Source organism: Sebastes umbrosus, chromosome 15, assembly GCF_015220745.1.
Source record: "Sebastes umbrosus isolate fSebUmb1 chromosome 15, fSebUmb1.pri, whole genome shotgun sequence".
NCBI lineage: Eukaryota > Metazoa > Chordata > Actinopteri > Perciformes > Sebastidae > Sebastes > Sebastes umbrosus.
In genome coordinates this window covers 29567376-29582304 of record NC_051283.1, presented here as the reverse complement: position 1 = coordinate 29582304, position 14929 = coordinate 29567376, and the positions used below count along the sequence as shown (strand labels likewise).

Here is a 14929-nt window from a genome sequence, read left to right as displayed (position 1 = left end):
GACCAGAACTTGGCGTTCCTTCACCTGATTTCACAATGGCGGCGGCGTCACAAACTTCTAATTTTACAGCTAAACCGTGCACTACAAGATGATTCTGAAAACATCTGAGGAGAGAAATAGGCATTACAGTAACAGAATATTGATTCATATTTGATCAGCGCAGCCTAGTTTGACCGTTTGGTCGGAGTTCAGAGTGATTGACAGCCGGCTCTCATAGCTGGACAGCAGACCTCAGATCAGCTCTTACTGCTTGTTTTCCTCCGGTCTGTGAAATCTTGCAGATGCCGTTTGGAGCACCAGAGGACACAGAGGCACATGATTTTTTCAGGTTACCTGTTTCATGCACTACTGTCACCATATAGAGACTGTTTTATAAAAATATATTTTTTTATTCATATTTGCTCCAATCTCGCCTACTTCAGCTTTAATTGAGTATTTCCATTTTAGGCAAATTCATACTTCTCCTCCACCACATCTCAGAGTTAAATATTGTACTTTTCACTCCACTGCATTTGTCTGACAGCTTCAGTTACTTTTCAGATTACAGTTTTTCATCCCCTTCCTGTCCAGTGAAAACCATGTATCTCCAGTTGTGTTGATGTTGAATGTTTGTGATAAACTGAAGGATGAGTGTCCCTTTATGTGTTGAGAGAATTCTCATACTCCTTAAGCTGAATAAACTATTTAAAAAGCTTCTGAATATCTTTGGGTTTTGGACCACTGACCTCGATGAACAAGCATTTTGAAGGCGACTCCCGGAGCTATGGGATATTGTGATGGGAATTTATCGCTATGTTTTCTGACACTTAACGAATTAAACGGGTAATCAATAATGGAAAATAATCTGTAGTTGCAGCTCTAGAATAATTCAAAGGCACAACAGTTTGTAGTTTGTTTTACTTTGAATGACTTGAAATTAGGATTTTACCAAATATGCAACATTTCTTCCACGTTTAAGAAAGTAGTGGTATCAGTGGTTAAGTGTTAACGTGAAATTACAGTTTTCTAAGACGTGTGTATGTATTTCATTATTCTCCACAGACGTCCAGCAGCTGTTGGTGGTTAGAGAAGAGGTTCCCACTGAGAGGCAGGAGTGGAGCCTCCGTCTGGACCAGGAGGACCCAGAGCCCCCACACATTAAAGAGGAACAAGAGGAACTCTGGACCAGTCAGGAGGGAGAGCAGCTTCAATGGCTGCAGGAGGCTGATATCAAGTTCCCATTCACCTCTGTCCATGTGAAGGGTGAAGAAGATGATGAAGAGAAACCTCAGTTCTCACAACTTCATGAGAGACAATCTGAGGAGAACAGAGAGGCAGAGCATTTGATAACAGAAGCTGATGGAGGATCAGAACCAGCCAGGATCTCAGATCCAGATAGTCCTTTACAAATAGCTACTCATCACAATACTTCACCCTCCTCTGAACCTGAGACTGATGACAATAGATATTGGGAGGAGACTAAAGAACCTCAGTCAGGTTCAAACCCTCTGCAAAACAATGAAGTATCTGTAAGTGATATGGAATGTAATCCTGGAAAAACTTTCAGCTGCTCAGTTTGTAAAACAGGTTTCAGTTGTAGTAACCTTTTGGTTAGACACATGAGAAGCCATACTGAGGACAAACCATTTAGTTGTTCAGATTGTGGTAAAAGATTCAGACTAAAGTACTCTCTGAAACAACACTTGACTGTTCACACAGGGGAGAAACCATTTAGCTGTTCAATTTGTGGAAAGAGATTTGCATTTAAGGGAGATCTGAGACGACACTTGACTGTCCACACGGGGGAGAAACCATTTTGTTGTTCAATTTGTGGAAAGAGATTTGCACAAAAGGAACATATGAAACGACACTTGATGGTCCACACAGGGGAGAAACCAATTGCTTGCAGCATTTGCAATAAAAGATTCACTCTGCTCCATAATGCCAAAAAACACAAGTGTGTTGGCGAAAGCAGCAAAACGAAGTGAAGCTGCAGAGATGCTTGTTGAATCATTTAACATTATTCCAGCAGGTGTGAAGTATTGATGACAAGACTTGGTTCAACACAGATCAACTAAAAACGGACAGACTGTCCAGCCAAGATGAAGCTACATAATCAATTTAATTCTGTTTTTTATTTGTCTATATACATTATTTTTTATGTTTTCTAGTTACTGTGCTTTTTGGTATTAAACGTGTTCATTGATTAAACTTGTTTGTAATTGTCAAAAATGATTTTATGTCCCCTATACATCACTATGATAAACATTTGTGTGTCCTGCATTCAGAAGTGCTGCAACATAGTTTAATAAAACTAACATCAAAATGTGGTTTAAATGTTAAGGTATCAGTAATAATAATATAATATTACAGCCGCAAGCGGCAGTTCGCGGGTTCAAGCTTTTTCCGCTCAAGGTACTCTTGTGGACATATCGTGCAAGTTTGGAGATGATGGACCAAATGGTTGTTGACTTAAGTCTGTTTATGTGCTGAGCTACACCCTTTTGAAATTCATTGGTCAATATCATCGAAATACAATGATATATCAACAAGCTTTCTACAACTTTTGAAAAGCTTGGTCCAATAATGATCCACAGAAAATTTGGTAGAAATTGGATTCATAGTTTAGGAGAAGATGTCAAAAATGTGTTTTTCAAAAAATTCAAGATGGCAGAAAACCTACTTGGCGGACTTTAACGGTCCAAGAGGCTTTTTTGTAGAGCACATTCAGCTGGACGAGTGTGTCGGATTTCAAGTCAGTCAGATTTTAGGTGTGAGAGGGCCGGCCTTTGAAATGTTACCTTTTTTGGCTGTCAGTGATAGCGCCATCATGTGGCCAATTGAGATCATATTTTATTTGAAGCATAAGGACATCATGGCCATTTATGGTACCAAGTTTCATGTCTCTAGCGTTTTAGAGCTCATAGCAAATTGAGCAAAGGCATAATATAGCATAAAATGCTAAATAGGCCACGCCCACATGCACGATCAATATGATACTTCAGATCTTGAATAATACTTGCCCCCAGAGCATGTGCACCAAATTTGGTGAAATTCTGTTTACCAGGTTTTGAGGTACAAGTTTTTGGTGTTTGTGGCACCCCCTTTGGGTTGAGCTGAAACAGCTTTGGTACACCTATTCCCAAACATGTACTGAAGATATTTACCAAGATTTATGATGATTGGACTAATGGTCAATGAATTACGGCTATTTCCTGCTAAGCCCCGCCCTCTTAAAGTTCATTGGTCAATATCCTGAAAACGCAATGAGATGTCAACAAGCTTTATGCAACTTTTGATGAGCCTGGTCCAATACTGATCCACAGAGATTGCCAGCAATTGGACCTTCAGTTTAGGAGGAGATGTAAAAAAATGTGTTTAAAAACTCAACATGGCGGAAAATCTAGTCAGTGGATTTTTGTGGACTTTTTTGTAGAACACATGGAGCTGGACATGTCTGTCAAATTTCAAATTGATGGGACTTATGGTGTGAGGGGGCTGGCCTTGAAAAATGTTGTAGCGCCACCATGTGGCCAATTGGGATCATATTTTATATGAAGCATTATGACATGATGGCCAGTTATGGTACCAAGTTGCATGTCTCTAGCTCGTTCCAGCTCAAAGCAAATTGAGCAAAGGCACAATATCGCATATAATGCTAAATAGGCCACGCCCACATGCACGATCAATATGATACTTCAGATCTTGAATAATACTTGCCCCCAGAGCATGTGCACCAAATTTGGTGAAATTCTGTTTACCAGGTTTTGAGGTACAAGTTTTTGGTGTTTGTGGCACCCCCTTTGGGTTGAGCTGAAACAGCTTTGGTACACCTATTCCCAAACATGTACTGAAGATATTTACCAAGATTTATGATGATTGGACTAATGGTCAATGAATTACGGCTATTTCCTGCTAAGCCCCGCCCTCTTAAAGTTCATTGGTCAATATCCTGAAAACGCAATGAGATGTCAACAAGCTTTATGCAACTTTTGATGAGCCTGGTCCAATACTGATCCACAGAGATTGCCAGCAATTGGACCTTCAGTTTAGGAGGAGATGTAAAAAAATGTGTTTAAAAACTCAACATGGCGGAAAATCTAGTCAGTGGATTTTTGTGGACTTTTTTGTAGAACACATGGAGCTGGACATGTCTGTCAAATTTCAAATTGATGGGACTTATGGTGTGAGGGGGCTGGCCTTGAAAAATGTTGTAGCGCCACCATGTGGCCAATTGGGATCATATTTTATATGAAGCATTATGACATGATGGCCAGTTATGGTACCAAGTTGCATGTCTCTAGCTCGTTCCAGCTCAAAGCAAATTGAGCAAAGGCACAATATCGCATATAATGCTAAATAGGCCACGTCCACATGCACCGATCAAGATGACCCTTCAGATCTTGGTTAATACTTGCCTCCAGAGCATGTGCACCAAATATGATAAAATTCTGTCCACCAGATCTTGTTGTGCATTTTGCACAACCAGTTCAGAGAGACACGGCTCTGTAAATACAAGTTTGGTCTCTTTTATTTTGAAGAAGCCGTGGTACCGGAAGTAGTTCCCCTCTCTGAGTGTAACTGGAGCAGCAGAGTCTGCTGGCTGAAGAGGTTTGTCTTCGTGTTTTCGGGCCTTTGTTGTCCTTTTCCCGCCGTTAGTCCTGCTCTTTATGTCCCGGAGTGAACCAGCAGAGTCCGGGTGTCTGGATCAACGTGTTTCAGTGGACTTTGTGTGAATATTCTGGACGTTTCAGCTCAGAATCATCTCTGTTAGCCCAGAATGCTAACTGGAGTGATCGCAGCTAACTGGAGATAGACGGAGCCGGATCAGCTCAGCGCTAGTTTCTCTATTCAATAGAGACCAGACTGTTTACTGGAGACACCATGTCCACATGAAGCTGTCTGAATGGACTCTGAGCTGTCTCCTTTAGTTAAAAACGAGCTGTGATTCAGTGAAACATGTCTAAAGTTGACCTGCTGAGAGTTTTTGTGAAGCAGAGACTAACTTTGGCTGCTGAAGAGATATTAGATCTGTTTGAAACAACGATAGCAGAGTACGAGGAGCAGCTGGAGTTCAGCTCCAAAGAGAATCAACGAAGACAGAAACTACTGGACGCTGTTTTACACCCGGAAGTCCAGCTACACAGAGCAGGTTGGTACAGTGGTGGCTGGTGGAAATGTTTCTATTCAATTTCAGTAAACATCCTGGTATGATTTAATGCAAAAAAAAGTGAAGGTATCAAAAACACATTACTACTTTGCAGTTAATTAATCAACAATTATTTTATTCCAACAGGAAGAGTAAATAATGCTTTGAAAAAACACAACAGTATAAAATGTACTCAGTTGTTGAATGTAACTAAGTACTTAAATACAATTTTGAGGTATTTCTACTGTACATGAGTATCTCCAAGTTCTGCTACTTTCTACTTCTACTCAACTACATCTCAGAGGGAAATATTAGACTTTTTACTCCACTACATTTGTCTGACAACTTTAGTTACTTTACAGATTAAGATTATTAATACAAAATATAATCACATTACAATCAAATTAAACATTACAATCAAATAACACATATTACTGGGTGCATTCCATATTTAAAACACAAATATTGACAATTTATATAATTTGTATTATTATTATTATTATTAGTAGTAGTAGTAGTAGTAATGTTTTTTGTGTGGGACTCAGTGAGGGCAGCGCCCTAGCAGCCTCTATTGGTCAGCTGCCACTGACAGTTTCATTGTTTTATTATCCATGCATGAATTATGATAACCTCAGTCAGGATTTTTTTTTTACCAAGTGTTTTTGTTCATCTTTAGGCAGGAAAAAAAATATTGACTTTCATCTTTTTTTAAACACACGCATGCTGTCCACTTTGTTGGACAGCATGCGTTTAAGTTTTCAACTGAACTACGTTTTTTCTAAACCAATGAATAAAATGATAAATTATGTGAAAACTATAAAATCATATTTATTTTTAAAGGGACTGTTTGTAAGATCCAGAAATGCTTGTTAACAGCGACACCTATCAGTGGTTTAAGTGTTAATATTAAATTACAGTTTTCTAAGACGTGTTTATGTATTTCATTATTCTCCACAGACGTCCAGCAGCTGTTGGTGGTTAGAGAAGAGGATCCCACTGAGCAGCAGGAGTGGAGCTCCAGTCTGGACCAGGAGGATCCAGAGCCTCCACACATTAAAGAGGAACCAGAGGACCTCTGGACCAGTCAGGAGGGAGAGCAGCTTCAATGGCTGGAGGAAGCTGATATCAAGTTCCCATTCACCTCTGTCCATGTGAAGAGTGAAGAAGATGATGAAGAGAAAGCTCAGTCCTCACAGCTTCATGAAGGACAATCTGAGGAGAACAGAGAGGCAGAGCATTTGATAATAGAATCTGATGAAGAGGACTGTGGAGGACCAGGACCAGCCAGGAACTCAGATCCAGATAGTCTTTTACAACCAGCTACTCATGACAATACTTCACCCTCCTTTGAACTTGAGACTGATGACAGTAGAGATTGGGAGGAGACTAAGGAACCTCAGTCAGGTTCAGACCCTCTGCAAAACAATGAAGTATCTGTAAGTGATATGAAATGTAATACTGGAAAAGTCTCTGCTAGCTCATTTGAATGTGCTAGAAACTTTAGCCGCAAGGAACATCTGCATCAACACACAGGAATCCAAACAGGAAGTAAACCGTTTAGTTGCTCCGTCTGTGATAAAACATTTGCAATAAGCTCAAGTTTGATCTCCCACTTCAGAGTTCATTCAGTTGGAAAACGTTTCAGCTGTTCAGTTTGTAAAAGAAGTTTCGGTACCAGTAGCAATTTGGTTAGACACATGAGAATCCACACCGGCGAGAAACCATTTAGTTGTTCAGTTTGTGGAAAAAGATTTACACAAAAGGAACATTTGAGAGTACACCTGTTTGCCCACACAGGGGAGAAACCATTTGGTTGTTCAGTTTGTAGTAAAAGATTCTCATTCGATAGTAATCTCAGGCAACACATGGCTGTCCACACAGGGGAGAAACCACTTAGTTGTTCATTTTGTAGTAAAAGATTCACACTACAAGGTAATCTGAGAAAACACTTGATTGTCCACACAGGGGAGAAACCATTTGCTTGCAGCGTTTGTGATAAAAGATTCACTCGGCTCCATAATGTCAAAAAACACAAGTGTGTTGGCGAGAGCAGCAAAACGAAGTGAAGCTGCAGAGATGCTTGTTGAACCATTTAACATTATTCCAGCAGGATTGAAGTACTGATGACAAGACTTGGTTCAACACAGATCAACTAAAAACGGACAGACTTAAAGGTCCCATGTCGTGCTCATTTTTAGGTTCTTACTTGTATTTTGTGTTTCTACTAGAACATGTTTACCTACTTTAATGTTTAAAAAAACTTTTATTTTCCTCATGCTGTCTGCTTGAATATAACTGCATTCACCCTCTGTCTGAAACGCTCCGTTTTAGTACATTTCAATGGCATTGCAACAGAATTGCTTTGCTAGGCAACAGCTTTGGTCCATGTCAGCTGATGTCATTCACATCCACTGCAACAGGAAATAAACTGGGACCCATTTAGAATGTTTGAGTTTAAACTTTGAAATGGTCTAAATATTGTAGATTTGTGACATCACAAATGGGCCGAAATCCTGACAGCTTGTTTCAAAAGCTCAGTTTCTGAATATGGGCTGTGTGTATTTCTCTGTGGATTAAGCGTTTCGATACTTTCACAGTTCAATTATGTTTTTATTTGTCTATATACATAACTTTTTGTTTTGTGATTACTGTACTGTAAGTATTAAATGTCCCCTATACATCACTATGGTCAACATTTGTGAGTCCTGCATTCAGAAGTGCTGCAACACAGATCAATCAAACTAACATCAAAATGTGGTTTACATGTCAAGGTATCAGTAATGTAAGGGATTTACAAATGGGACAGGTTTGGTTATTAGCTAATTTAATAAATAATATTCATAGAATTATAATTATTAATAAGAATTATTAATCAACATTAATAATGAACGGGGCACCACCCTGGAATCAGGGACCAATAACCAAAACGTTAATCCAGTCTCATAAGGGGATTGTTCACTCCAAATGCCAGTATTTAAACACTACTTTACATTTAGGAGATGAACGGTGAAGGGTGAATCCGAGCACTAACTCTCACAACCAGCCGTTATTACAATATGAATGCACAATAAACACAGACAACTGCTATTTAAAATAAGACCATTTATTTAAATATAGTGATCTCAATCAACAATAAACACTCTAACAACATTAATCTAAATCAACAGTTATTACAGCAGTAATTACTAATTAACAACACTTTTAATAAACAAATGGATGTTCTACAATGCAGCTCTAAGCACTAAACTAGAATTAAACAAAACACAAAAGCAAAAGAAAATGTGTGTGCGGGAGAGAGATGTGTGTGTAAGAGAGAGATGTGTGTGTGAATGCAAATGTGTATGTGTTTAGGTGTGAAGGAGGAGTGTCTATGTGTGTGTGTGGTGTGGGAGGAGCAAAGGACGCCCTAAGTGGACGTCACCACGTAAGTGGTTACGTCACAAGGGAGGAGTTACGGAAATCACCGACTGCGTACGAACGGGAGGTTTAAGTCCCACGTGGTCGATGAAAGAGAAAGAGAAATAGTGTGTAGGAAGTGGGGGTTGCTCTGGTGGCGGAGGCGCCACGGAAATCACCGACTGCGTACGAACGGGAGGTTTAAGTCCCACGTGTCGGCAAAGTGTTTGTTTGTATGTGGTAGAAGTGGAGGGAAAGAAAGGCGGGGAGCGCCTGAAAACAGTATCACAGTCAAAACAGTAAATACCGCAGCAGCAGGAATCCTAACTGCCGCGCGAGAGATGTACTAGCTGGGTTATTATTACTCAGATGCTCGGCAGGCAAACTCACGTTAGTCAGCCGTGCACTGGTCTTTTAATAATAAACTACAGCTACAGATCTTCACGTTTGGCAGGAGCTAACACAAGGAGCACACAGTAATCAGACAGTCAGCAACAGTAAACAAAGCAACATAAACAAGCAAAGCAGAGCAAAACAAGTTAAATAAACAAAACCAACAGACGGACTCGGCGGTCCGTACGTTCAGGATACATCAACAATAGTTATTAACTTATTGGAATATACAATCTCACTAGTCCCTGCCCAGACACAAGCCTCTTACTTGAATCGCTTCTTCGGAGCGATAGTGGAGTAGATCGTCGTTAGTTGGTCCGGCGGCGTCGCAGGCTCGGACAATAACGGGCCGTTATGGAGCTCGTCAGCTGAAGAACGGCAGGCTGGCTCTCCGTGTGGCAGCGGAGGGGAAAGCAGCCAGAAATGAAGGAAAAGGCGGTGCGCTCGTTTCCTTTGATGAAGAACGGTTGTCCTCGGCTTCCTTGGTGAAGCCGGGCTGTAGTCTTCCTTCTGCAGGGATGTGGATCAAAGTCTGATGGACACAACAATTTCTTAAACTCGTCCAGCGAGGTCAGGAAATTGTGGCTCGAGTCTTAAGGTGAACGCCGCAGCGTTGGGTACCTCCTGTAGCAGCGTTGGGTACCTCCTGTAGCAGCGTTGGGTACCTCCTGTAGCAGCGTTGGGTACCTCCTGTAGCAGCGTTGGGTACCTCCTGTAGCAACGTGAGTCGCAGTGGAAAAGGGAATGAGATTCAGGTGAGCGTGCCTATATCTCCTGTGAGAATAGTGGGCGTTTCACCGGAAAGACCCCACATTTCCTGTTAGCCTCATCCAATGGGAGCCCTTGTTTGGGTTCAAAATGAAATTTCGCATGTAGATGCGAAGTTTCAAGAGCTGGGCAGTTAGGTCCCCTGCTGTGATCAGGTCTCTGGTTTCCCATGTAGGCCAAGGCTCTTTGTCTCGTGAGGTCCCTACAGTAATAACAATCCAACAATATAATAAACTGAATGAAATAATAACATTCATAGGGCCCATTCTTTTGCACAACCAGTACAGAGAGACACGGGTCTGTAAATACAAGTTTGGTCCCTTTTATTTTGAAGAAGACGTGGTACCGGAAGTAGTTCCCATCACTGAGGCTAACTTGAGCATGCAGAGTCTGCTGGGTGAAGACGTTTGGACATCTTCACTCAAGCTGAGCAGCTTCAACGGCTGGAGGAAGCTGATATCAAGTTCCCATTCACCTCTGTCCATGTGAAGAGTGAAGAAGATGATGAAGAGAAAGCTCAGTCCTCACAGCTTCATGAGAGACAAACTGAGGAGAACAGAGAGGCAGAGCATTTGATAACAGAAGCTATTATTATTACCACTCTGAACCACAATGGCACACCATCCGCCACTTTTCGATCCCGGCGTTCATTGGTCGAGCCTTGGGGGGATATATTAAATCGTGAATAATGAAATCTATTTTTTTTTAATGGAGCTTTTATTTTGTAGGTTACCCACCAAGTTAGTGGAACCGGATGTTATTCATTGAGCAAAATGGCGTCTATCGTGAGTAGAGTTAGCAACAGCTGCTAGTCAGAGTCTGATGGAGAGGAAACGGTGTTTGTGACGGAGTCTGATGGAGAAAGAGTTCCTGTGATTGTGTTTAATGTGTGAATGCTGAGAGCGTTGGTGGAGCAGCGACTAACTGCAGCTACTGAAGAGATATCTGGTCTGTTTGAAAGAAGGATGGAGGAGAACTCTGGAGAACTACTGGACTCTGTTTACAACACTCAGCTCCGGTTACACAGAGCAGGTTGGTTCTCTCTGTTCTCTCTCTGGTTCTACCAGAGCAGGTTGGTTCTCTCTGTTCTCTCTCTGGTTCTACCAGAGCAGGTTGGTTCTCTCTGTTCTCTCTCTGGTTCTACCAGAGCAGGTTGGTTCTCTCTGTTCTCTCTCTGGTTCTACCAGAGCAGGTTGGTTCTCTCTGTTCTCTCTCTGGTTCTACCAGAGCAGGTTGGTTCTCTTTACTTTTCTCTCTTCTCAGTAACAGGAGTCAAGTTGAACAACTTCATCCACACACTCTTGTCACAACAAAGAAAAGCACAGAGCTGTCTGGTTCCTCTACTGGCCTAAAGTCGTTTATTGTGGATGTGTTTGGTGTTTTAGGGACCGGTAATATAACGGAGGACTAGAAGGACCATGGGATGTTGTCTGTGTAAGAGAAGAGTAAAAATGTACACACTTCGAGTGCCCGCCCTGTGACCCAAACTGTCAAAATAGTCTATTAAAGGTTCCATATTCTGCTCATTTTCAGGTTCATACTTGTATTTTGTGTTTCCACTACATGTTTACATTCTGTAATGTTAAAAAAAAAACTGTTATTTTCCTCATACTGTCTGTCTGAATATACCTGTATTCACCTTCTGTCTGAAACGCTCCGTTTTAGCACATTTTGACAGAATTGCAGCCGAATTGTGTTGCTAGGCAACAGCTTAGGTCCATGTGTACTTCCTCTCAGCTGATGACATTCACATACACTGCAACCAGTAATAAACTGGGACACATTTAGAATGTTTACGTTTAAATCTGTGTAAAGGGTCTAAATATTGTATATTCGTGACATCACGAATGGGCCAAAATCCTGACAGCTTGTTTCAAAAGCACAGTTTCTGAATACGGGCTAGGTGTATTTCCTTGTGGATTGAGTGTTTCGATACTTTCACAGTATTTATATAGGACTTAAGCCTGCTTTATAATAAAAAAAACATGAATATCTCACTTTTTTATAATATGGGACCTTTAATTTCTAATTCTCGCACACGCAGAAAAGAAAATCTGGAGCGTGAGTTTCACCTGAAAAGTTTTGGCAGCTGTAGCATACTAGTCGCCTAAGCCCGGGAGCTCCCTTGACAAAGATTTTGTGTCAAACTCGGGTATATCTTTGGGATTCATTTCAAACATTTAATTTACAACGACATCACCCAAATGTGGCAATTTGTGGAACAAAAGTGCCTTAACTGTTAAAGTAAAAATTATGGCCAATGAACAACTGTTGAATGTTTATAATTTTCAAAATAAAATAAAAGTTATTTCTTTGTTTTCCCTATTGTAACGAAAATGTACGTACTGAACCTTGAATTTTGTGTACTGTTACACCCCTAGTATCGATAATTTGTCCCGCCCCCTCCGAACATAGGGAGTGACAGCTCTACTTCCTTATTGTCTGCTGGTGATGAAGTTTAATATTCCATTGCGGAGTGTGATAACCAGATTGGTTTCATCCTCTGTAGATCTGTTGGCACAAAATGCAAACTGCTGGGTGTTTAAACTGACTGGGATGCAGTTTCTCTGAATACTTAATAACAATGGTGGGTAGCGCTACAGGGCCGAAGCGGATGTCTAATAACAGGATGTCTAATAACAGGTGTCATGTACATCTGTTCTGAGGGCTGTTTGGTTCAAATCACCAGCTACAACTATCTGGTTGTTTTGTCACGTGACGACTGATGACCTCATTACTGCTAATGCATTGTATCTTTACAGTTTGTGTTTGTGTGTCAGTCCGTTTGGCAACTGTGCACATGGAGTGTAAGAAGGAATAATGGTGGAATAAACAGTGTATGTACAGGTGAATATTTGCTCAACTTTTTCACAAAAAAAACTCACTAACGTCTCTGTGTGTGTTTACTGTTTTCCTGCAGACGACCAGCAGCTCTTGGTGGTTAAAGAAGAGCAGCAGGAGTGGAGCTGGAGTCTGGTCCAGGAGCGCCCAGAACTCTTACACATTAAAGAGGAACAGGAGGAACTCTGGACCAGTCAGGAGGGACAGCAGTTTCAAGGGCTGGAGGAGGCTGATATCAAGTTCCCATTCACTCCTGTCCATGTGAAGAGTGAAGAAGATGATGAAGAGAAGCCTCAGTTCTCACAGCGTCATCAAAGACAAACTGAGGAGAACAGAGAGGCAGAGCATTTGAAAACAGAGGCTGATGGAGAGGACTGTGGAGGACCAGGACCCTTCAGGAACTCAGATCCAGATACACATTTTCAACCGGATACTAATGACAAGACTGGAGACTCTTCTGAACCTGAGACTGATGACAGTGACGATTGGAAGGAGACCAGAGAACCTCAGTCAGGTTTAAACCCTCTGAATAATGATGAAGTCCTTGTCAGTGATTTGAGATGTAGTACTGGTGAGAAACCATTTAGCCCTGAGTGTGGGGAAACATTCAGTGGACATCTGAAGAGACGCATGAGAATCCACACAGGAGAGAAACCTTTCAGCTGCTCAGTGTGTGGTAAAGGTTTCTTTGAAAGTGGAGATCTGAAGACACACATGAGAACTCATACAGGAGAAAACCCTTTCAGCTGCTCAGTTTGTATGATTTTTTTTATAGAGTATAGACGTTTAGAGAAACACATGATGACTCACACCGTAGAGAAACCTTTCAGCTGCTTAGTGTGTGGTAAATACTTCAGTTCAAGTGGAGATCTGAAGACACACATGAGAATACACACAGGAGAGAAACCTTTCAGCTGCTCAGTGTGTGGTAGATGTTTCACTAAAAGTGGAGATCTGAAGATACACATGAGAGCTCATACAGGAGAAAAACCTTTCAGCTGCTCAGTTTGTAAGAAATCTTTTACACAGGGTGGAAGCTTACAGACACACATGAGAATCCACACAGGAGAAAAACCTTTCAGCTGCTCAGTGTGTGGTAAAGGTTTCATTAAGAGAGGAGATCTGAAGACACACATGAGAACTCATACAGGAGAGAAACCTTTCAGCTGCTTAGTGTGTGGTAAATGTTTCATTAAAAGTGGAGACCTGAAGACACACATGAGAACTCATACAGGAGAGAAACCTTTCAGCTGCTCAGTGTGTGGTAAATGTTTCATTAAAAGTGGACAACTGAAGGCACACATGAGAACTCACACCGGAGAGAAACCTTTCAGCTGCTCCGTTTGTAAGAAATCTTTTACACAGAATGGAGATTTACAGAGACATGTTATGACTCACACAGGAGAGAAACCTTTCAGCTGCTCAGTGTGTGGTAAAGGTTTCATTAGAAGTGGAGATGTGAAGACACACATGAGAACTCATACAGAAGAGAACCCTTTCAGCTGTCTGTAAGATCTCTTGCCCAGAAAGGATATTTACAGTCGCACATGAGAATCCACACAAGAGAGAAACCTTTAAATTTCTCAGTTTGTGAAAAAAGATTTGTGTGCAAGGCACATCAGTGATTTGAGATATGTGGTGCCTTTAATGCGGGTAGTGTTTACTGTGTTCACGAGAAGAGTCGGTATGAATGCCCCCCTCTCGTGGTATTCACGACCTCGTAACATGAAAGTTTCTGAAAGCTCCAAGTTCCTGAGGTGTGACGTGTTTGTTGACGTCAGAAATGGCGGAGGCCATGGAAGTTAATTTTTCTGCGCATAATAAGTTAATATACAGCAATTTGAGTTTTATATTGTTTTTTTCTTTTTTCATTAATATATATATTCATGAATGTTTATTGAAATATGGCAGATCTCCACAGGTAGCAGCGCTCCGTGAAGCTGACTAATAAAAGCATGAACATTAACTTTACCTGGGTAACAAACTACCGGCATCTATTGTGTTTAGTTCATTGTTTTCTCATAGCTCTGAAAATGTAATAACATCTGTCTTTCTTTTGAGTTGGTTGAATAAATAAAGAGCAGCAATTGTTTCCCAAACTGAAAGAACTTAATAATGGCAACACAAGAACTGGAAATGCACATTCCACGTTTATTTTTTTTCTTCTACTCCTTGAAAAGATATCACACCATAGCGTGCCACAATATTAATGACATTTTAACATGTCTGTAGGAGCTATTTACTTGTTGTTAGTATTTAGTTGTTGTTTTCTAATAATAAATAGTGTTTGATTTATTATTCTATATGTTAACTTTATTTAGTTGTTTTCTTTTGCTTATTTGTTTTTAGTTTAACTATTTTCCTGTTTGATATATTTAGTTTTTGCGTAATTAGTATTTTGTT

General features: G+C 40.8%; 3 protein-coding genes, 1 long non-coding RNA gene and 1 pseudogene across 7 annotated transcripts in view; 4 read left to right on the top strand and 1 right to left on the bottom strand.

Annotated features, from left to right (window-relative positions):
• LOC119503376 (gastrula zinc finger protein XlCGF48.2-like) overlaps window positions 1-10217 on the top strand; it is an 11337-nt gene extending 1120 nt beyond the window's left edge. The window contains exons 2-3 of one of the 3 annotated variants that reach the window (XM_037795137.1): window positions 1042-1233; window positions 10051-10217. In XM_037795137.1, the coding sequence (XP_037651065.1) occupies window positions 1042-1233; window positions 10051-10064 (206 nt within the window). In that variant the 3' untranslated portion in view covers window positions 10065-10217. Of the gene's footprint in view, window positions 1-1041; window positions 2310-10050 lie in introns of those variants that run through there. The other 2 variants (XM_037795136.1, XM_037795135.1) reach the window with 2 other exon arrangements.
• LOC119503373 overlaps window positions 1-14625 on the top strand; it is a 25702-nt pseudogene extending 11077 nt beyond the window's left edge.
• LOC119503371 (gastrula zinc finger protein XlCGF57.1-like) overlaps window positions 1-14929 on the top strand; it is a 29621-nt gene that overhangs the window by 5029 nt on the left and 9663 nt on the right. Inside the window, exon 2 of one of the 2 annotated variants that reach the window (XM_037795120.1) lies at window positions 10511-10542. The gene's annotated coding sequence lies outside the window, so the exon portion shown is untranslated. Of the gene's footprint in view, window positions 1-10505; window positions 10543-14929 lie in introns of those variants that run through there. The other variant, XM_037795119.1, reaches the window with a different exon arrangement.
• Window positions 4531-7418, top strand: LOC119503375 (zinc finger protein 32-like). Its single transcript, XM_037795133.1, has 2 exons — window positions 4531-5131; window positions 6086-7418. Exons 1-2 carry the CDS (start codon window positions 4939-4941, stop codon window positions 7192-7194), a joined length of 1302 nt encoding a protein of 433 aa, XP_037651061.1. The 5' UTR covers window positions 4531-4938; the 3' UTR covers window positions 7195-7418.
• LOC119503378 overlaps window positions 13485-14929 on the bottom strand; it is a 17622-nt gene continuing 16177 nt past the window's right edge. Inside the window, exon 4 of the long non-coding RNA XR_005210304.1 lies at window positions 13485-13499. This is a non-coding gene — a long non-coding RNA (uncharacterized LOC119503378). The remainder of the gene's footprint in view (window positions 13500-14929) is intronic.